The 23614-nt window shown below is 50.0% G+C and overlaps 1 protein-coding gene across 1 annotated transcript in view; it reads left to right on the top strand.

The window, feature by feature from the left end:
* Positions 1-9328, top strand: part of UPB1 (beta-ureidopropionase 1) — a 30423-nt gene extending 21095 nt beyond the window's left edge. The window contains exons 7-10 of the mRNA XM_004443090.3: positions 4231-4312; positions 5306-5348; positions 6573-6727; positions 8412-9328. Of these exons, the coding sequence (XP_004443147.1) occupies positions 4231-4312; positions 5306-5348; positions 6573-6727; positions 8412-8495 (364 nt within the window). The 3' untranslated portion in view covers positions 8496-9328. The remainder of the gene's footprint in view (positions 1-4230; positions 4313-5305; positions 5349-6572; positions 6728-8411) is intronic.
* Positions 9329-23614: the final 14286 nt, after the last annotated feature.

Genomic DNA, 23614 nt, shown 5'->3' on the forward strand with positions numbered 1-23614 from the left:
TGGCCAGGCTGCGGGGCTCAGAGGTGGGCTTGGTAAACTGCAGCAGGCAGGAGTGACCACCAGGACATCTAACATATCTGAGCCCTGGGATTGTGTGTTGTATATTTAACCAAGTTTTCCATGAAAAAAATACTCAAAATGTCAATTACAATCCCCCCTAAAGAGGAGCTCTGCTGTAAAATACTGTCCGTGGCTGTGATTCTGAACACTGAGGTGATACTAATCCCATCCCCCACCCCCAAGGTTGTCAGGATTCATAAAAGCTCCTCTTCTAAAGGGCCCAGAGCATGGTAGGTGCCTGGCCAGCCTTAGCTCCCCTCCAGATCACAGCCACTGTCCTCCTGAAAGTGGGACAGGCTTCCTAAGCCTCGTGTCTGCAGCACGCAGCACGTGGAGGGCAGACAGCTGGAGGAGAGAAGGAGCGAATGAGGGAGTGGGAGCCGAAACGGTCCTTAACAGATCCGTCAAGTGGCTCTGAAACTTGTTTTTAACCCATAAAGTGTTTTCTTCTTGTAACACCTAACGTGTATGTAGGTGTTAGCCTAATCCTGAAATAGATAAAACTGTTCTGATCAAGGCAGTGGAGTGGGCCCTGGCAGCCCTTGAGCTTCTTGGCAGGACTTCTGGGGCCCCTCGTTGAATAGTGGCAGGCGGGCTAAGATGACCCAGCATGACTGCACTTCCACAGCTTCTCGCTTCTCCAACGGCTGAGCTTTTGGGTGGTTTCCAGTTTTGCATCATTAGCAAGTACCAGAGCTCTAGGAATTGGTGTGCAAATATCTTTCTCCCCAGCTCACTTCCTCCAAAGCAGGATTCATGGATCGGGAGGTACTGGCTTTCCCTCTGTTGTCCTGGTTGCCAGGGCCACAGCTGGGCGGGGGGCTAGGTGGGGAGGGGAGTGTCCCTGGTCCCTCTGTGGGGGGCAGCTGGGGGAGTCCTGGGGGGCCGCTTTGAGTTCCCTGCTGGCCCACACGTGTCACTCTTGTCCTTGCTCTTGACTCAGTCAAATTTCTTCTGAATGTCAGAATGTGACATTTACCTTTTTTTTAAGCATGGTGCCCCCTTCTCAAGAGTGACATCCCCTCAGCATTCTGATTTGCAGAGCAGGTCCCTTATGGAGGCAGAACACAAACCCCATCTGCTACCTCAGGTCCCCTGCCACCCCACCCATCCATGCACCTGAAGGTCCTGTCTGTGTCCCAGAGGGGTGCTGTTGGATAGAAAGGGAAAACCAGGTCCTGGATCTCCCCTCAGAGAATCTCCCCGGGCCTCATGGCACCCTGGTCACTATGACAGCGTCTGTTGGTGGTTTTGATGTGGGATGATTACTGGTCATCTAGCCATAGGCCTGGGAAGAACCTCTGGGCCACCCCTTGGAGCAGCCCCCTCCTGCAGGCCGTGTATAAGACATTCAGCAAGCTCCATCTCCCCTCAGGGGTCTCTAGAGGAGCCTGAAACCGGCACCTGGGCATCTGGGCCTGAACTGGCTCTTGAGCCTGGGCAGGCACAGCTGTGGCCTTGGACTCAGATGGTCACCTCCCCAAGCCCACTCCCTCAGGCTTTTATTAGCCCCCATTAAGCAAACAGAAGCACCTCGATATCATAGCCACATAACTGCTTATGTCCTCAGCAGCCTTTTAGGCTTATTAAAAATTATCAATTTTCCTTCCTCAGCCAACAATTGTCCAACTCTTGCGCCTTTCAAGGGTGTGATGAGGCTGGCAATTAAAACGATAACAGGTCTTTCGAAAAGCACTATGTTTCATGAGCTCCTAAAATGTTCACACCCTTTGACCAGGTAATTAAGCTCCTAGAACTTTAGCCTGAAGAAGTAATCTAAAAGAGGAGGAGGGCCGGCCCCGTGGCTTAGCGGTTAAGTGCGCGCACTCCGATGCTGGCGGCCCGGGTTCGGATCCCAGGCGCGCACTGACGCACTGCTTCTCTGGCCATGCTGAGGCCGTGTCCCACATACAGCAACTAGAAGGATGTGCAGCTATGACATACAACTATCTACTGGGGCTTTGGGGGAAAAATAAATAAATAAAATTATGAAAAAAAAAATAAAAATAAAAGAGGAGGAAAAGGCCATACACATGAAGATGTTTCTGGCAGCGTTATTTATAATAAGAGAAAAGCTGGCAGTGAGACATGTCAGAGTTAGGTAAATTTCAGCCCGTGTCTTCCATGGGTTATTGTACAGCCACAAAAACGAGTCATCATGAAGATAATGCAGCATCATGACAAAAGCCTATGAGCAAAAAAAGATGTTTCCAGGCTATTGTCGGAACTCTGTAAAGATTTTTTGCCAAGGATGGTCATGGAATGTGGAAAAATTACAACAGGTGGTTTATTAGGTTGGTGGGATTCTGGATGAGTTTCTTAAAAGGATAAATGATCATTTGTGGAATTGATGGTGAATGTTTTTAAGCACATATTGGGCAAATCCCCACCAGCTGCACACAAGCATCGGCTCACAGTTTCCGGAACCATCCATCCCCTTCTCTGGCATCTCCCGCCCCTGTATCAGACCCGCCCCCGTGACCCCCCCCCCACATACACGTGCACTGTGGGTTGGCAGGGTGTCCTCATTCGTTCTGGGGTCCCACAGGTCTGAGCACACAATGGAGTCAATGTGCTTTCTGATGAACTGAGTCATCCTGACAATCTGTGCAGCCCGTGTGGTCGAAGATTTCTGCCACGTGTGTGTTAACTAGCTTGTCGCCGTCCCATCTCCACGCTGCGTTTTGCCTTCCCACTGTGACTATTTTTAGGGGCTTGTGTACACTGCCCTGGGAATATGGCAGATGTCCCCACACCCCCATCGGGCTCCCCACGATTTCCGCAGGTGGTGGGCTCTCAGACCTTCCCTTTGCTGGTTTTAAGAGCCTAAGTTTAGTGCCAGCTGTGGGTTTGAGTCCCATGCAGCACGCCTGTCCTGGAGAATTGCAAGAAAGATGCTTTGTGGCACTCGCCCTGCAACTGTCTATTTAATTCCTGAAAATGTCATTTACGGGTGGGTGTGTTTCTGTAAAAATCCTTTCTTAAAAGTTTTGTCAGCTTGGCTTAGCAGCTGGGGGGAAAAAAGCAGCAAAATGAGTCCCCTTAATCAAGCCTGTGATTTTTTTTTCCAGACTCGTGAATCCTCCTGAGAATTAGGCATGTGACAAGCACCCGCCCCCTCCACCTACTCCCTGGTTTAAACCAGGTGCATGCTGACAGGAAGGAAGATTCCTGGGCATTTTGCTCCCAGTCACTCAGTGTTTCTAAGTGGGCATTATGGCTGTCAATCCAGAATCTTAATGATGTTCTTCCTCAGACAAGAGATCATTAGTGACAAGAAGGCCCACTGAGTTCCATGGCACATTGTAGTTGGTGGGGTGGAAAAGGACAGGGTCTCTGGGTGGGACGAGGTTTCCCACCACATCCTCCCCTTTGTGGGTGCTGGACTGAGGAAGGCCCACAGCTCAGCTGTGTCTGTGGGGTGCCTCTTTCCTGGGGCAGTAAGAGAACTAGGGAGCCCGTGCTTAGAGATTCAGGGTTCAGAAGAGGCAAACAGGAAAGCGCTGGGAAATGGAGACAGGCTCAGGGGAGGTGACACTTGCTGCAGAATCTACCCACCCACCATTACCAAAACTCCTTTCAGGTTTACTGTTTACCTGGCCTGAAATCTCCCCCTGTGGAGACTGCTTTGTAAGGCAACACAGCAGGGTGGGGATTGAGGCAGGCAGTGAGAGCCGTTGTAGGGCCGTGCACATGCCTGCAGGTGCCTAGCCCCCTTCTGCAGCCCCCTTCTGATGTTTATCAGGTGAGGCTCTGCCCAGCCCGGAAGGTGGGTTCCTGACCCGACCCAGGAGGAGGGAAGGAGTGAGAAGTAGCAGTTAGGGAGCTCCTGTCACGCAGCACCCTCCCCACCCCAAGCTTCATCTGCATGGTCCTTCGGTCTTCACAATCTCCCTTTGAGGAAGTTTCAGAACAGGAAACTGAGTCAGGGTGAGGCTTTGATCCAGGGCTGCTTCTGTCTGCAGCAGGCCCTCCCCAAAAGGCTGCTTAGGCTTGAGCATGGGACAAGCTGAGGACTTGTGGGTTGGAGTCACCCACGGGCACAAGTCTCCCTAGCTGTCCCCACTGTAGGCCGGAGAAGGCCGGCAGCCGGCTGCAGCTCCAGGCCAAGCATCCACCGAGTCTGGCTGGGAAGTCAGCAACCTGGTTCTTCTTGTTCCTCTCTCACAGTGAGTCCATGTGGCCAATCGAGGCCAGAAATGCAGCCATTGCCAATCACTGCTTCACCTGTGCCATCAACCGCGTGGGCGAGGTAGGTCCCCAAGGTCTGGCCAAGCTCCTAGTCTTGGTCAATCAGGTGTGCTGGGGAGGGGACAGCCATAAGCCTCAGTGGAACCTGCCTGCTGAGGGAGGGCCGGCCTCTTCAGACCAGTGAATGCCACAGAGAAAGGAGCTGCTCTCTGCTGGCCCTGGGGGACACGTCACCTCTCTGCTCCCTCTCTGCGTGCATACCACAAATCCTAGAGTCCCAGAAGGGGGGAACTGGCTTGGTGTGTTACTTTTAAAGATATCACTATGTCCTTCCTGTATTTTCTTCTGTTTTTTTTATTGTTAGCTGAAACCATTTGGAAAGGCTCTTCCCTGATCACCACCGTGTATCCATTTTCTTATTTTTCCCCGTTGATCCCGTGTCCCGAAGGATTCTGACTACCAAACACAATGCATTTATTACATAATCATCCTCTTCCTTGTTTTTGTTAATCCAATGCCATACTCTAATCAGAGCCTCTGTTCAGTCTGAGATAACCAAGGTTTCCACACTAAGTCGATCTAATTTCTGGCAACATACAGAAACTCAGTGTTTTAATTGGCCTGGGTAACCCCATCTCGGCTTGTTGTGCAGTTTCCATTAGGCTTTGGGGAAAATATTGAAAACAGTGTGTGGACACCCCCTTGCTGCCTTCGCAGACCCCAGGCCGGGGCGTCGTGACTCCCGCAGGCAGGCCTCTGATGCCTTCTGCAGCCCTGAGAACCACTCTGTGCAGGGTCTCTTTCCTCCCAGCAGATTGTAAACTCCTCAGAGGCAAAGTCCAGGTCTTTACCTTGCTTGTCAAATTCCCTGCGGGCTGCCTGCATTTGCCCAGTGCTAGGGACTCAGCAGGGACATTTCATAAGTCCTTGTTGATTGCCCAGTGCATCCAGACCATCCCACCCCACTTGAACTACCGCCGCCTCGCCCGACTTTGTGGTGAACACGGTGGTGGTACCACCTATAGGTGTATCTCCCCTTGGTTTGATTTCACAGGAGCACTTCCCGAATGAGTTTACCTCTGGAGATGGGAAGAAAGGTATGTTCCATGAATTTCCATGGTGGCTACAGTTGAAGAGTGGGCCTCACTTTCCCCTTCTCTGTCCGGGCAGGTTGGCCCCTCAGGCGGTGTCTGCACATCGGGGAAGTTGACTCCTCCCGGCCTTATTGCCTGCAGCGTGGGAGGCTGACTGTGCCCGGGGTGTGGGTGGGCAGTCTTGGGCTTGTGACCACCTCCTTCCTCAGCTGAGGATGGAATGGGGATTGGATCAGACTCCATCCCTCCCCTGGGACTGGTGTGAAGATGGACCCAGATGTGGGGAGCCCTTTGTGAGCTCCCTGAAAGTGGGGGTGCTTCATCCACCTTGCAGACCTCCCTCCCTCCTCTCCCTTGTCCTTGTCCACCCATCCCCAGAGTACCAGCATGGATTGCCTTGGGTTCCTTGATCCAAGGGCAGATACCACCAGATTCCTTTGCTAGGAATCCACTGCCCCCTGGTCCCACCTCTCTGGCTGGGAATGTGGGAGGGAGGGGCTGCTCCCCTCACCAAGGAGGTATCTGAACTAGCTCAGGGTGTCTCCTGGGAAGCCAGAGGGGATCGAGCGGCTCTATTTCCCAGAAAAGCACTTGCTGAAAGGGTTCCAGCTCCCCCCAATCCACTTGAGGCCTTGGAGGCCTCCAGAATCTCCCATCCCAGTTAGCTCCTGCAGATGGAGGTGCAGAAGAGGCAGGGAAGTGAGGTGCATGGGCACCTGCTGTGTCCTGCTAGGCCCTGCACTGCGCCCACCTGCTCCTTACACACCTTTGGAGTGGCTGTTAGCCACACTTTATTGATGAGGGGACTGAGGTGTGGCGAGAGGGGAAGGGGGAAATAGCTGGCAAGGCAAGTGAGGATAGAGCCTCCAGCTTGCTGTGTGGGGCCCCCACAAGAAGGGGTCAAACAGGAAGCCCTGCAGAGCCGTGTGACTCCCTTGGGCTGTGGGTGGTTGATGTGGGGAGCGAAGGGCCAATACCTCTACAAGGGTGACCTTTAGAAATGTTCCTGGGGGCATAAGTGAGGGCTGTGAGGGTGACTTTTGCAGCAACTTGCTGGGCCTTCAGGCCTGAGGGCAGAGACAGGTGCTTGGGGCTTCAGCATTTGGCAGACGCTGGGGAGGGTGGCATGGACCCTTGTCCTAACTGTCCCTTGATGTGCCTGCCCCTCTGCAAAGTCCACCATATGTCTGCACAAGCTCACGGCTTCTTTCCTTTGCTCCTTCGAAGCTCACCAGGACTTCGGCTACTTTTATGGCTCGAGCTATGTGGCAGCCCCTGACAGCAGCCGCACTCCTGGGCTCTCCCGCAACCAGGACGGGCTGCTGGTTGCTGAGCTCAACCTCAACCTCTGCCGGCAGATGAATGACAGCTGGAACTTCAAGGTGGGTCCATGAGTCCCCTGCTCTTGCCCTGCTCCTCTCCTTGGGCCCCCATCCCGCTCTCAGGGCTGCCAACAGCAGTTGCTGGGTTTGCCCTCGGGGACAGCCCACGTGAGGCTCGGAGTTGAGCAGAGGGCCGGGTCTCTGCCTCCTTGCAGGCCCCTTGCAGCCCAGCCAGGGCTGGTGTGCAGGGGAGGAACCCATGGGTCGGTGATGCCCAGGCAGCAGGCCTCAATATATAAAGTCTCCTCTCATCTGATTTAGATTCTGGGCGCCTTCAAACAAATTAATCTCAATTTCATTTGTCCAGAGAATAGAGTGGACTGGCTTCTCTAATCCTTTTTTCCTTCCCAGGCATTCGCACTTATCACAAGATAAATGTGTGTGTCTGGCTCTGGCTGTGACCAGGCCCTGCAGTCTAGGCCTTGACAATAGAGGGAAATGGGTCATGCAGAGAAATAGAATCTAGGCCTGGCTCTCCCACCACCTTCTTGGTCACCTTAAGCAAGCCCCTTCTGCTTGTAAAATGAGAGACTTAACTCGAGGATCCCAAGTGGGCTTTGAGATCTAATAACAGCCTATGACACCAGGGGTCATGAGAGGAGTGTAGGTGCCCGTCTGCTGGAATAGGGTGGTGGCAGCCATGGCCTGGAACCCCCTAGAATATGGCATCTCATCATGGATGCAGATGGAGTTTGCTGTATTAGTGTCCGGCAGTATTTCCATCAAATCAGCACCCATTTGTAAGCAAATCATACATGCAAATGAATGTCACACTGTCATGAATGAATGACTGAGCAGCATGTCTGAGAGAAACCAGGGCTTCTGATCCAGCAGACAAGGGCTCCAGGCCCGCTGCCCCATTTACCTGATGTGGGTCCTTGGGTACATGCCCTGAGTTGCAGATCCTTGTCAGACAAACAAGGCATTGCCCAAGTGAAAGTCTCCTGGCCCATCTCTCCTCTTCTTGGGAAACTCAGGTTAATGCAGGATTCTGCACAATTAGAAATTGGAACCAATAACAGAATGTTTTCTCATTAGTAAGTTTTTGAAAGCAGAAGCCTTCCCAACCTATGGTGATGGGCATGAGCTCCTATTAAGGCTTTGGGAAGGTGGGAGGGAAGGAATGCGGGGGTGTGAGTGCTCTGGGTGGGCTTTCCAGCCCCACCCCCACCCTCTCCCAGCCTCCGTCTGTGTCCCTGATGATGTCCTATGGAGTGGACAGACTTCTAGACCCAGAACCAGGAGACCAGGGTGCAAATCCCAGCTGATGCCACTCCTGGCTGGTGACCTGGAGCGGGTCACTCCCTTCTCTGGGCTGTAGGCTGCTCTTCTGGGTTCTGCAGGACCACAGGAAAGTCCTCTTCCCTCCTTCCTTGAGGCAGGCCACACCTTCTGGATAGACAGCTCTCAGAGGTCTTCCAGCAGGAGGGGCCGGGATGTGTGAGTCACCTCAGCATCCGTGGTCTTCACCTCAGCATCCGTGGTCTTCACCGCAGCACGGGAATCAGTGCCAAGAGGTCACACAGGGGTCATTTCTCTATATGATAGTCTGAAATTGTCCTGTCGACCAGCCTTCTTGTCGCATTCCTGTCCCGTGGCTGCCCTCTAGTGGCAAGACATGGTGGCAAGTAAATGAAGGGTGTTTATAAAATGGGAACCTCTAAAGTTCATATTTTGCTTTCAGATGACGGGCAGATATGAGATGTATGCACGAGAGCTTGCGGAAGCTGTCAAACCCAACTACAGCCCCAACAATGTGAAAGAGTAGCTGGCCTCAGGCCCTGCCCACCAAAGAGGGCATCTCTGCCCCAACAGATTAGCAAGGCGGCAAGCTTTACAAGTCCAAGTTCTCCCTGATGATGCCTGATAACGTTGCTTCCCATATTGGTTTAAAAATGCCTAGATGGGGTGTGTAGAATGAGGAATGACTGCTTAATGGGTATGAGGTTTCCTTCTGGGTGACGAAAATATTTTGGGACTAGATAGAGGTAATGGTTATACAACCTTGTGAATGTTGTATAGTTTAAAATGGTTAATTTTATGTTATGTGAATTTTACTTCAATTTTTTAAAAGTGCCCAGGCACTGATAGTGCAGTTTGATTTGAAGTTAGGCAGATGGGATGCCCCACTCCTGAGGTTCCTCATGTCTCCATTTAGATTGTCAGCAGCTTGAGGGTAAGGGTGGGAGAGGGCGAGGCTGGTCCAGAGTCACCAAACTGTTAGAGGGCTATGTGCCGGGGGGCAGTCAATGGATGTGTCAGCTTGGCTAGCTGCAGTCTCCATTATTCAATCAGACACTAATCTGGGTGTGCTGTGAAGGTATTTTGTAGATGTGATTAAAGTCCATAAGCAATTAACTAAGCAAGTGAGATTATCCTAGATAATCTGGGTAGGCCTGATTCAATCAGTTGAAAGGCCCTACGAGCATAGCGAGGCTTCCCTGATGAAGAGAAAATTCTGCCTGTGCACAGCAGCTTCAGCCCATGCCTGAGAGTTCCAGAGTTCCTGATGGCCTTCCCTACAGATTCCAGACTTGTCTGTTCAGCCCCCACAATCCCTTAGGTCAATTCCTTTGAATAAATCTCCTAATATATATCCTACTGGTTCTGCTTCTCTGGTCGGACCCTGACTGATATGGATTCTGGTACTGAAAGTGGTTCTAGAGGAACAGAATCTTAAGGATGAGTTTTCTGCATTGGTTCCAGGTTTTCTGGAATTATTCTCTAATTTGATTGGATTGTGTGTGTGTGTGTGTGTGTGTGTCCGTGTGTGTGTGAGGAAGATTAGCTCTAAGCTAACATGCGTTGCCAATCCTCCTCTTTTTGCTGAGGAAGATTGGCCCTGGGCTAACATCTGTGCCCATCTTCTGCTACTTTATATGGGATGCCGCCACAGCATGGCTTGACAAGCGGTATATCAGTCCGTGCCTGGGATCCAAGCCTGTGAACCCCGGGCTGCTGACGCGGATCGTGTGAACTTAACGACTATGCCACCGGGCCAGCCCCCTAATTTGATTGGATTTAAAGGCACTGATGATTCTATTTCCAGTGGTAAGGAGGGCAATGGTAGTCCATGGTATGATGTGGCAATTGAGATTTATGTATAGGGCAGGCCATCAGCCTGTGTCCGAGAGTTCCAGCCTGCCCTTCCTGGTGGCCTGCCCTATCTAGGAATTTTGGGCTTGACTAACCAGACCCCCGTCATCATCTAAATCAAATCCTTGTACTAAATCTTTTTTTTTTAAGGAAGATTGGCCCTGAGCTAATATCTGTTGCCAATCTTCCTCCTTTTTTCCCTTTTTTCTCCACAAAGCCCCAGTAGATAGTTGTATGTCATAGTTGTACATCCTTCTAGTTGCTCTATATGGGACACCGCCTCAGCATGGCTTGATGAGCAGTGCATAGGTTTGTGCCCAGGATCTGAACCGGGGAACCCTGGGCCGCTGAAGTGGAGCGTGCGAACTTAACCACTATGCCACCTGGTTGGCCCCTAAATCTTTTTTTATCTTTGTATACATACACACACGCACACGCACACATATATATCCCCTATTTATATAAATATATCTATATCCCCTACTGATTCTGCTTCTCTGGTTGAGCCCTGACTGCCTGACTGACAGCAGGTTACTCACCTCTCTGCACCTTGGTTTCCACGATTGTAAAGTGGGACCTGTCCTGCTTTATGTCACAGGACAGTGGTGAGAGACACACTAGATGGTTCAGGGAGCCCCTTGGCAGTTGTCAGGTAAGTGCCTGTGTGGGCTCTTGTGCCATACAGCAAGAGTCCAGCCTGTGAGTCTCAACCCCCTGCAGCTGACCAGAGGATTGGAGGTGGGGGTGGGTCCTCCGGTTCCACCCTGACTGCTCCAGGTAAGAGAAGGCAGCCTTATCCCTTACCTGGCCCAGCAGCTGAACTCCATAAACACACCCATGTCAGGGCTGGAGTGCTCTTGGACAGCCACCTGGGATAAGAAAACTGGATGGAGCTGCCTGGCCATAACTCTGTGTTAACCCCCTTACCCTCTCTGAGCTGTAGGCTTTTCACTTTACCTATTGGCCTTCTTTGTACCTTACGTTTTCACCAAAGCCAGTCCTGCAGACACAGTGAGCTTTTCTGTTTGGCCTTCAGTGTCCAAAACCTTTGTGCCTGTTTTTCTTTCTTTCTTTTTTTTTTTTTTGTGAGGAAGATCAGTCCTGAGCTAACATCCATGCTAATCCTCCTCTTTTTGCTGAGGAAGACCGGCTCTGAGCTAACATCTATTGCCAATCCTCCTCCTTTTTTTTCCCCCAAAAGCCCCAGTAGATAGTTGTGTGTCATAGCTGCACATCCTTCTAGTTGCTGCATGCGGGACGCGGCCTCAGCATGGCCGGAGAAGCAGCGCGCCGGTGCGCGCCCGGGATCCGAACCCGGGTCGCCAGCAGCGGAGCGCGCTCGCTTAACCACCAAGCCACGGGGCCGGCCCTCAGTTGCATTTCTATACACTAACAATGAACAATCTGAAAAGGAAATTAAGAAAACAATTCCGTTTACAACAGCGTCAAAAAGAGTAAAATACTTAGGGATTAACTTAACCAAGGAGGTGAAAGACTTGTACAATGAAAACTACAAAGGGGGCTGGCCTGGTGGCGTAGTGGTTAAGTTTGCATGCTCTGCTTCAGTGGCCCAGGGTTCGCAGGTTCGAATCCTGGGCGCAGACAGACACACTGCTCGTCCAGCCATGCTGTGGCAGGCATCCCACATATAAAAGAGGAAGATGGGCACAGATGTTAGCTCAGAGCCAATCTTCCTCAGCAAAAAAACAAAAACAAAACTACAAAACCTTGCTGAAAGAAATTAAAATAAGATCTAAATAAATGGAAAGACAGCCCATGCTCATGGATTAGAAGACTTAATATTAAGATGTCAATACTACCCGAAGCAATTTACATATTCAGTGCAATCCCTATCAAAATCCCAATGATGGTCTTTGCATAAATAGAAAAATCCATCCTAAAATTCATATGAAATTTCAAGTGACCCTGAAAACCCACAACAATCTTGAAACAGAAGAACAAAATTGGAGGATTTATACTTCCTGATTTCAAAACTTAATACAAAGCTATGATAATAAAAACAGTGTGGTGCTGGTATAAAGACAGACACATATACCAATGCAATAGAATAGAGAGCCCAGAAGTAAACCCTCACATGTATTGTCAAATGATTTCTGACAAGGGTACCAAGACCATTCAATGTGGAAAGGACAGTTTTTTTCAACAAATGGTGCTGAAAAACTGGATATTCACATGCAAAAGAATGGAGTTAGACCCTTACTTTACACCATAAACAAAAACTAACTCAAAATGCATCAAAGACCTAAATGTAGGAGCTAAAACTATAAAATTCTTAGAAGAAAACATAGGGGGAAATCTTGATGTTGGATTTGGCAGTGATTTCTTGGCTATGACATCAAAAGCACAGGCAACAAAAGAAAAAATAGATAAATTGGACTTCATCAAAATTAAAAACTTTTGTGCATCAAAGGACACTATCGACAGAGTAAAAAGGGAACACACAGAATGGGAGAGAATATTTTCAAATCGTGTATCTGATAAGGGGTTAATATATAAGAAACTCCTAAAAATAACAAAAACCCAAACAACCCATTAAATGGGTGTGCGTGGAAGGCCTTCCTGGTCGCACACCTCAGTCTGTGATGAGCCATGGGCTCTGGAACGCAGGTGTCTGTGAGGTGCAGGCTGAGGGCTGGGCTTCTGCTTTTATTTCTCCATGTTTCTCTTCTCCCCAGCTCTGGGTGCAGAGCAGGCCCTCAGGGGAAGTCTGTTGAGCAAGGAAGGCAGCTGGCTCAGCTGGCACTGTGGGTAGAGGATCTCATGGCTGGGGACTGTGGTAATCAAAAGAGAAATCAGCTTTTTATTCCTGATTGTAGTGAGCAAGTATTTTATAGAAAATTTAGAAAATAAGGAAAAATATGGAGAAGTGAAAAAATTATCTCCAGTCCTCCAACCCAGAGACAGACCATAGCTAACATTTTGGCATGTTTGTTTTCAGTCCTTTTTATGCCTATTTTAACATAATTGGGGTCATAATGTCTGTATAATCTTGTGGTGTTCCCTTCTGTTTCACAATATAATGTGAGCATTTTCCTTCACCATAAAAAATTGTTTTTAAACTCTTCACCAGCTGCATAATGTTTGACATGTAGGCAGTCCCTTATTTATTTAATTATTACCCTACATTAGACACTGTTATACATTTATTCATCCATTCATTCATTCACCACTATTACAAATGATGCTGGTATGAACATTTTAATGGCTAAATTAGTCTTATTTCTATAGTTTTCTTCAGGGTATGTTCCAAGAAATGGAATTCACTGTGTTAAAAAGCATCCCATCTTGTCAAGAACTGGGAAGAATCTGAGATCTTACCCTATTCACAAGCTGACAAGTTAGCCTACTTCAGTTTCATGGATGCTGGCAGAACACACGACATTCCTGGGTCAGAAACAAAGGAATTTATTACAGCAATAGTAGCAGCCAGAATACTGGCATTTTCTTGCAGCAGTTCCCCAAGCCCCAATTACCACAGGATAACACAAAGAGGGCCAAGTGACTCCTGTACGTGTAGTGGGTTGCATTCAGGAGAGAAAGGGAAAAAGAGAGAAGAGAGCTTAGAGAATTTGAATCTTTTATACTAGACAGTAAAGTATGCCTGCTCCTTGCTCTAAAGGCACTGTCTCTATCTACCAAGGTCACAAGAACACCTGCCTTTTACTTTGGAGGGAGACCTATCTCTACCTTCCAAGGCTGTGGACTAAACAAACATCCTTGAAAAGATAGTCCAGGGCAAAGGTATTCATGGTTTTAACTCACAAGTCATGCAGAAATGGGAGAAATGTGAGACACCCACAGCAATAACTTCCAACAGTATCCACCCCTCATTTCTACACCATCTTCTGGCAATTTCCGCATGAGTATACCACTCCATCAGTTGCTCTGATTAATCTGACCAACAGAGGCTGGACCAAATCAGTTCAGTTTATCTCACAGCATTTAATTGATTTCATCCACAGCACTTCAAGGAGCCTAAGGAGCCCAACCTGCCCCCTCAGTCTTGCCCTGCCAAGTTCCTCCATCCAACAGACTGGACAAATCTCATATACTGTCAAGATCTACCTTAGAAAAAGCCATGTGGCTTTCTCAAATATTGACCTTTCAACTTGGCCTAGGTCATTAATCCAAGTACAGAAGGACATATTAGTATTGCCCATTCTTGACTTTGGCCCACAAGGAGGAAGTGTAGGCAAGTCTATCATCCGTATCAATCCTGGCCAGTGAGTTGGACAAACGTTGTATCACCTTTTCTAATCAGATGACTACCATCACAGGGAGAACTCCCCACAGAGGGTGCACATAAATAACAAGTCAGTTATGTGTCCAGGAAGCTCCCTGAATAGCTAAGGCTAGCCTCATTGTAGCAAGATCTCCGCAGTTTGTCTGTGGGCTTCCTGATCTATTGGTGTTGTGTGCTTAAACACTTGAAGGTCCCTTACGACCACTATGAAGATGCAAGACACTGTTTTGGGGAGGTTGGCAAGTTAATGCCTGGCTTCCACACAAGAACAGTCATCATGGCACACGTGGTGCCCCTAGAAAGAAAGTATTGTTTGCAAGTGTTGGGGTCCCCCAAGAGGGACCTACATCAGTCAGGGCAGAGGTTGATAATGCCTCCAGTGTGGCCTCCTGGCCAGTTGGTAGGTCTTTGGGTTCCCAGTTTAGTTTGCATAATTGAGTCTAATCCTTATATGTGGAAGGACTGCCTGAGGGCAATCAATCCAATCTATCCTGTTTGCCCACGCCACCAGCAGGGTGGCATTCATCCTCCCCATAGAATGACTGAGAGAGGTCTGTGGGAGTGGGGGTTGGGAAGACATCTGGTGGTATTGCAGGTGTTTCTCCTGGGAGATACAGGAGCCAGGGGTATCCCCTGCATTTCCAGTAGACTTCTGGTAAGGTTAATAGGAATGGTGATCATGCTGTGCAAACCCTGCCATCAGTTACTTTTATTTATTATTTATTTATTTATTTATTCCCCCAAAGCTCCAGTAGATAGTTGTATGTCATAGCTGCACATCCTACTAGTTGCTGTACATGGGACGCGGCCTCAGCATGGCCGGAGAGGCGGTGCGTCCGTGCGCGCCCGGGATCTGAACCCGGGCCACCAGCAGCGGAGCGCGCGCACTTAACTGCTAAGCCACGGGGCCGGCCCGCCATCAGTTACTTTTAAGGTACTTGCAGAAGTTTGGGAGAGCTGCACCAGGGCATGTTTGTTCATAAGGAAGGCTCCAGAAAGACATAGATCATTAAGATTAATGCCCCTCCCAACCTATCTCCTGGGATCTAAGGCGTTCCTATCTAGGTGCCAAAGTTGCTGTTCCCCCTCCAAAATCGGTGTAGCTAAATTCCAATAGCTAAAACATCACCCCCCCCCCCCCCCAGTTATCCTTTTCTCAAATCCAAACCTTTTGTTTGGAAGGATCAGGTGCAAGATGAACAAGGGCATTTTAATAAAATGCACAGAGACCCATCTTGTTCCTCACTTTGTCCTGCATGGGCCACCATAGGGGGTCTCAGTGAGCAGTGTGTTCCCCCAAGTGGTCATTGTCCTTATGATAGAAAACCATGTCAACCAACAAGAGAATCCAAGTGGCTGAACCAGAATCAAATTTGAGTCCCTAGGCCTGCTTTCAGCTGGACTGTCTTCCTAGGAGATGTGCCAGCTAGGCTGGCCTGGAGTTGCTCTTAGGGGAAAGAAAGAAGCACCATGCCCAGGAATAGTCAGGTCTGAATTGGCAAATTTCAAAACAGGTCCTTATGACTTTCATACCATTTTCATCCAAATATACCCAGGAAGTGGCCTTTCTAAGATAGCTGTGTTCAGTGACCAAAATGCTTTATGAAAGTGTATGGACTAGGAGGGAGCGAGGGAGGTAGAATCAGAAACCTTTTTGAGTTGATTTTCAAGGAGGTATTCTAGTGTTGAACAATTCTAGATGCCTGTGGATGGCAAGAAGTGTGGAGGGTCCATTGAATACTTTGCCTGCCCATTGTTGAGTAGCTTTTGTGATAAAAGGTGCACCCTCATCAGACTGCAAATGGTCCATAGAGCCAAAAACATCACACAGATTAGTTTCAAGGGCCACAATGGTGTGTCCAGAGTTGGCTTATTGGACTGGAACAGGAACTCCATAACCTGAACAAGTGTCAGCGGTGGTGACGTTCCACCAATAGCCCCGAGAGGGAGACAGAGGTATGATGGAGTTAATCTGCCATGAGCTGACCAGGGCCATGCCCTGTGCAAGGTGACCTCCTTCTCTGCAAGAGAAGTGGGCCAGCCCTTGGCAGGAATCACAACTTTGGCATGTGCTGGTAGCCTCTGCATCAGAAACCATCTTTTCCTTTGTGCCCGGTCCACAGCGGGGGATGTGTTGCCATGCCCAGCACAATGATGAATCCAGGGGGCAATCTGGGTGCTATAGGTGGTGCAATCAACAGCCTTATTCCAGTTGGTCTCATCAGAGAACAGGCTCTTACCATGGACATCTACATGAGTGACCTAGACAGGTCGACCACAGCCACAATTTATTTCCACAGCTGATGGCCCCAGAGAGGAGTGTCTTTAATCTGCCAGTCTGAGGTTTTCTAAGTGGCAGGCCAAACAACTAGGCCATTGGCGACAACCCAAAAGTCAGTAAAAATATACTAAGGTTTACCAAGTGGAGTACTGGCCCAGGGCTATAAGAATGGCCTTGAGTTCTATCTACTGAGCAGAGGGGCTCACATCCATTTTCAGTTCAGGGTAGTGCTGCTAAGGGTGAATAGCACAGCAGCCCAGTGGACACCATCAGGTTTCAGCTTAGTTGACCCATTGGTGAACCAGGCTCAAGCATTTCGAGGAACTTGAGGTCACCAATGAGCCAGTGGCTTTGCTTTGGTGGAATAGGGGATATGTTTCCCACAAAAGATTAGCTGCCAGTTTTTTCATGTAAAGCTGAGGTGTTCCTCAGGCCAGGCCAGCTGTGTTCTTGAGTGTTCAATTTCCATTTCACAAGCAAGGCTTCCATGGGCCAGGTATTCAGTTTCAACAAGAGCCCGATAGTAAGCTTTTCCAAAGGGGTGTATATGGTCACTGTGTCAAGGAGGCAGTACATCCAAAACCCCAAGGGGCACCTCTGGGTGCAATCTGCCTCCCTTTGCCAGAGGCTCCAGTTAGTACAGCCATCAGTCACAGAGATGTATATGGCTTAAAGGGGTCATAGAGTTGTGGGGCCCCAAATGTAGACAGTGGGCCACACCTTGCTGGATGTTTTCCAATGCAGGCCGTGGTTTAGGCCTTGCTCAAAGGGTTTGCAGTTTAGCCAGTATAAAGGACCAAGTAGGATGCCCAGTTGAGGAAATACTGTCTCCGATACCAAAGATTCCAAGAAAGTGCCAGGCCTCCTTTTTTGGGAGTGGTGGAGGGGGAAAGAGGAGGCAGCGGCTTTTCCTTACCTGCTGGAGGGATTAAGCGTAGAGTCTGCCCGCCTAGTCCCAAGAAACTGAATTTGGTCAGGGTTTATCAGTCGTCCCTGCTGGTGGAGGCATGAAAAGACTACAGTTAGGATCTCTGAGGCTGAGGCTTTTGACTTGCCACCAACAGGACTTCATCTATGTAGTGAAAGTTTTGGACATCAGAGGGTGAAGGGGCTCACACTAAATTCTGACCTACCCACAGGGGGCAAAGGGTAGGGGAGTTCATCCCTCTAGCACTTAGAGAGGTACATGCAGGTCTTCCTGATTGGGAGAATCCCTGCTGGCACTTATGAACTAGAAGGACAAGCATCAATTCCTATGAAACCTTCAGATGTGGATGGAACAATACACTGAATTGCACCAAAGGGTCCCAGGTCCTTAGCTTTTTCTCCCCTCGCTGGGCAACCAAACCTCTCAGTTGAATTTGGAAACCTTTCTCCCCCTCGAGGACTGGGTAGATTCGTGACTTGGGGACTCATATCCAGCAGAGCCATGGAAGTTTGAAGCCCTCCCATCCCTAAAGTTCCCTCGCACACTCAGACAGGGCCCTCAGCCCTGACCTCATTTCTCCTTAAAGCAGCTGAGGTTGGGGTAGAGGGAGAGTGAGGGATCAGGGATTGCGGAAGGAGAAAGTGGCTCCGCGCCGTTAAACAAGGGCACATTCACTTTCAGTTTGCAGTGGTGTGGCCGAGGTTCATAAGTTTTCAGCCCAGCCCAAGCCCTACAGCAGGTGGCAAGGCCATCATTACTGAGGACATCTCCTTCAGCTTTGGGGACCCCTTGATCTGGCTGGTGCTGCAGGCCTTTTGTTCTTGGCTGACACAGACTAGACGTGAGCCACGGTAGTTTTTTTTGAGGAGTCCAGTTTAATCTGAGACATTTGCTGCCCCGCCTTGTCAATAACGCTTCAGTTTTTGTTCAGTTTTCACAGAAGGACTAGGAGAGTTCTCCTGGTGGCGGGGCTGACTGCAAGACTTTATCTAGACTTCTTCGGGTCAGTTTCTCACTCCCATCTGCTCCCTTCATCAGCACTGCAAACCAGTCGGAGGCAGTAAGAGCCCAGCTTAGTAGCTTCATCTATAGCTTTCTGTGGGAGTTTGTCTCAGGGGAATCTCTCTGAGAGGGCCAAAGCTTCTTTGTAGCAGCCAGAACCCACTGCAAAAAAACTCTGGGGCCTTTTACTGTTGTCTGCTAATGGAGTTAAGGTTGGCGTGAGAGAATGCAGGAGAGGCTGAGCAGACAGAAGGCCCAGCTGTGCCATTCCTCCTTAGCAAGCACTGCGTGCTCCAACCCATCACCACCCAAGCAAACCAGCCAAGGTTCCAGTGATCTGCTTGCTTTCTTCCCACAGCTGTCTTGAATTTCCTACCCTTCAGGCTCAGTGCATCTTTGTAACTGGTGTTTGAAAGGGGTTGCAACCATCTGCCCACCTAAGACTTACTACTGGTTATTACAATGGGGAGGACATGAAACTGACCACCAGATAGTGCAGGATGCCTCCTGCTCAAGGACAGTTAGCAACAACCAGGGCACCATCCAGGTAGCTGTTTTCGAACCTGCTTCCGGGGACTAAGCTTGCAGCCCCTCCCCAATTCTTCTTCATTCACGGGCAGTAAAGTGAAGGACCATTGATCACCTGATTACCATACAAGTTTGTCAACAAGTTTGCTACTGTCTCTCATGGACTTCCCATTAAGTGGACTGTAAGGCCCTCTTCCTTCTTGCAGAAAGCCATGTCTCTGTCAGCATCTCATTCTTGCCATAACTGTCAGGAACCATAAAGGGCCTTATTTGCAAGTTAGCCTGCCAGTTTCATGGATGCTAGTAGAAGACACGACATTCCTGAGTCAGAGCTGTCAACTTAAAAATAAAATTTGCAGTTATTTTATCTCGAAATGAGTTTATTAAGGAATAGCCAAAAGAATTGCAATACAGGATGCGCATGCTGCTGCAAACCATAGGCGAATCCAGAAAAGAAAGGAGAGGAGCTGCCTTTGTAGAGAAAAAGAGGGAGTAGGGAGGGGCTGTTCTAAACGAAAGTCCATTGGGGGAAAGTAACAGTTCAGGGTGGCAACGGCTTCTCATTGGCTGAGCTGTTGCCCGCTAGGGAGAGACATCTTCCTTCTGTGGTGAAGTAGTTTCACTTCCTCTCCAAGATGCAAGCGTCCTCTCTTCCTGGTTGGTGTAATTGACGGTGTATGCTAGGGTGTGAGAGCTCCCCTACAAGCCTTCCCAACTCCAATTTAGTTAAGGTTTCTTTTATTAATTTCCACAGAGCAAAGGACAGTTTATTATGGCAATAGCTCTAGGCAAAGCACCAGCATTTTCTTGCAGATTCTCCAGCCCCAATTCCAAAGCGGGCCAGGGGATACCTGCATTTGCAGTGGGTTGTGTTAAGGGAGGAGCCCTGAGTTTAAAGAACTGGAATCCTATAATGGGCAGTACGTTTGCCTGTCTTTGGCTCCAAAGGGAGACACATCAAGCCTTCCAAGGCTATTTGCTATAGGAACATCCCTGAAAAGGTAGTTCAGGTGAAGGTAGCCAGTGCCTCGACCCATGAGACATGCAGAAATGCAGCCACCAGTGGAGAATTGCCTCCCAATAGTATACTGCAAATTACCTATAAAAAGCATTACCAGTTTACACTCCCACCTACCCTTGTAGGAGAGAATGTCTGCTGAATTCTGCATGACATCAAAGGTTCAAATACAGCCTCCTCTTTAATCATGACCTATGGTTCTGAAAAGTACAGGAAAGCCACTAAAGCAGGTGTTGTTAAAGATCTGCTGCTGACCATTCACTGATGTACTTTATTAAGCAGCTACTAGGTGTCAGGTGCTGGGGCTACAGCAGTGGAGACAGGTAGGCAGGATGCCATGGTTGGGGGGCACAGGGAAGGGGTGGAGATGCTCCTTTAAAAGTGGCGACATTGAGCAGAACCTTGATGGAGGGCACAGGGGAAGAAATAGAAGGTGCACAGGCCCTGAGGGAGGAATGGACTTTGGCAGGTGGGAGGTACCAAGAGGAGGTCAGCTTGGCTGCGTCGTGGGTCTCTTGTAAGGGTGGAATGAGATGTGGACATTAGGCCATTGTAAATCAAGGGTCTCCAAAAGGCTCAGGGAGACTGGCTCACCAGATCTCCTAAGGCTGAGGGAAGCCCAGGATTTCACTCAGGGCTGGGAGATAGCCTCAGGAAGGAGTATTCAGGATGCATGTCAGGGTGGGAAGCCAGGGAGAGGAAAAGAGGGGGGCCAGGAGGAAGAGAGGATGGAGAAGCCACTGGAGAGGCCACTGCGCTGGGCCCGTGGGAGACTCAGCCTCCATTTCCTGGCACTGAGGTTTTTCCATGAACACTCCATTCCGTTCTGGTCCCATCACTTGCTCCCCAGCACTAGCAGCTCAGCAGGATGACGTCTTGGTATCTTCCAGTTTTCTCAATCCTGTTGTGAAGCTGGAGGATGGGGGCAAGTCCCTGGATACTGTGGCAAGGGCAGGTCGGAAGGAGGCAGGAAGAGCAGCTTCTGTGCTCTTCCAGGGTATCAGGACCACGTGCCAGGCTTTCCACCTGGAGGTAGGCCCCCAGGGGCCAGTGGCAGCCCATCTCTGGCTCCAGAACTCAGAGTTCACTTCCTGGCTCTTCTGGCATTGGTTCCCTTCTACAGGGTCACCAGCCGTGGCCTCGACTGAGGGTTGGGAAAGCAGCGATGACAGGTTTGGGTATAGCTCTGTCTATAGCTCGTTGAGTGATGACCTTGGGCCAGTCACTCCTCTTTCTGGGGCTGCAGTCTCCTTCTTGGACTAGACCAGTGGTTACCTAAATGTCAGCATATCTCACAGAATACCAGTGTTACACAAAACCAAACTGTGGCTAAGTAATTTGGGGAAACCCTAAATTAATGGGGTCCGCTTGCCGCAGGATTATACAGAGCCTTTTCTGCACAACCTAAATCTCCTGGAGGGGACTGCAACATGCAGTGTTTGCCAAGCTGACCTGACCAGGGCACCTCATTGTATAGAACTTCTCACCATTGGCATTCTGAAAGGCATGCCTCTGGATACGCTAGACAAGATGGTCTCCAGGGCCACCCCTAGCTTTGTTTTGAGATTTAGAAAACGGAACTACCCGTTGGCTGTCGTGGCAGGCAACATTTCAGATGACTTCCAGTGATCCTTGCCTCCTGGTATTCATGCCTGCATAATCCCCACTGTATGCTGGACTTTCTGATTGCTTCTAACAGATAGAACACTGCAAAAGTGATAGGATGTCACCTCTGATCTAGGCTGTGGCTTCCATCCTCAGCGTGCTCACATGCTCTCTCTCATTCTCACTCTTACGTGGCCACTGAATGCAATTATGGGAGAAAAATGACAGAACGAGGGAGGTGTTCAAGTAGGAGGGACAAAAGTGGGTGGGGTGGTGAGTCCTGGGTGGAGTTGGCTGCCCAGGGCATGCAGGGCAGGGATAGTAGGGCAACAGGCTGAGGACTCCTGGGAGGGGCCCCATTGGGAGCCAAGGGGCCAGACCAGAGCAGAGATCTGAGCCCAGATGCCACACCAGAGCCAACTACCCAGGGGTGAGAGGGTACACATGCCACCCCAGCTTGCTAGTCTAGTGTCCAGACTAGTGTCATGTTAGGAGGACACCCAGGCAGGCTGTGGCCAGCAGCCCTGTAAGTGAACTTGGACACAGATGCTCCAGCCCCAGTTGAGCCTTGAGGTGACTGCAGCCCTGGCCAAGAGCTTGATGGCAACCTCATGAGAGACCCTGGGCCCAAGGCACCATCTCAGCTGCACCCACATTCCTAACTCACACAAACTGCCAGCTAATAAATGGAATGTTTGTTGTTTTAAACTGCTAAGTTTTGAGGTAATTTGTTATGCAGCGATAACTAGTAAAATTGTGCAGTGTCTTCTACAACCCATGTGTGTGTGATTCTATTGGTATAACCGCTAGATTACATGTGTAATGGTGGAACCTACTCGTCCTGTGACATCCCCTGTGCGTCTCCCCCTGGCACTGAGTGTCTAGTGTCCTCTGGTGGCCCCCAGGGGTTCTGGATGTAAGAAGGAGGCGGCCTCATGAGGTGGTGTACAGACAGGAGGTGGGCTCACAGGGCATCTGGGCATGGGGGTGCTGTACCCTTCCAAAAAGCAGTCTGGACAATAGACTAGCAAGGTGGGGTGGCGTGTGTGCCCTCTCACCCCTGGTTAGTTGGCTCTGGTGTGGCATCTGGGCTCAGATCTCTGCTCTGGCCTGGCTCCTTGGCTCCGAGTGGGGCCCCTCCCAAGAGTCCTCAGCCTGTCCCCCAACTATCTACACCCTGCATGCTCTGGGCAGCCAACTCCACCCCAGACTCACCACCCTACCCACTTTTGTCCCTCCTACTTTAACATCGCCCTCATTCTGTCATTTTTCTCCCATAACTGCATTCAGTGGCCACTCAGAGGCCCCATTCTCTCCCATGCCTGTCTCAACCCCTGATATGCCCATTCAGGATGGGGCCCCTTCCCCTAGGGTGGGTAGAAGGCTCACTGAGGGGCAGAGAGGGGTGAACTCACTGCCAGTGTTCACAGGCTGTTGGCTACACGTTTAGAACACCTGGTATGCTGCCTGGCACACTCTAGTGGGGCACCCCAGCTAGTCACTCAGCTGGTCAACTTCCTGACTGAAGGCATGTCTACAGGGCTGCTCTCCAGTTTGGAGTAAGGAATCCAAGACCTCGGTCAGAACTCCTACTAATGTATCTCCACACCGTGGAGCTTGGGGAGGGCAGGGCAGCAGGCAGCCAGGAGGAGCACAGGCCGGAGACCAGGACCCTAGCCAAGAAGCCAGCTCTGCTCTTTCAGCTCCCCGTGGGACCGGGGGAGGTCCTGAGGTGCCAGATTAATGCAGGATTTCCAAATATTTCCTTTTTCAGAACTAGAATTCTTATCAAATGCAATACTAGAAGAGCCCAATAGCTAGTAGATAAGGGGAGCTGCTGGTTGGGGGTGGCGGGTGCAGGGAGGGCTGGAGCCCCTCTATTCCCTCTTGTGGGCCCCACTGTCCCCCTCTCTACACTGCCCCCCCAGGCCCTCCTCCTACCCAAGGTTGTGCGTCCTCCGTCTGTCCGCTGAGCTCCGAGGCTCTTCCATTTCCAGCACTGTCCCCCCAGGCTTCGCACAAGCATCAAGGCCCGAAGAGGAGAAAACCAGATTCCAGACCCAGCTAAAAACAGGCATGGCAAGTCAAGGACCCGGGTCCCACGAGCTCATGCTGAGAACTTGGGAAGGAGACAAGGACTCACAAAGGTGGGCCAGAGGCTACCA

The sequence above is a fragment of the Ceratotherium simum genome, chromosome 35 (genome assembly GCF_057802395.1).
Source record: "Ceratotherium simum simum isolate JZ-2026a chromosome 35, ASM5780239v1, whole genome shotgun sequence".
In the NCBI taxonomy this organism is placed as follows: Eukaryota; Metazoa; Chordata; class Mammalia; order Perissodactyla; family Rhinocerotidae; genus Ceratotherium; species Ceratotherium simum.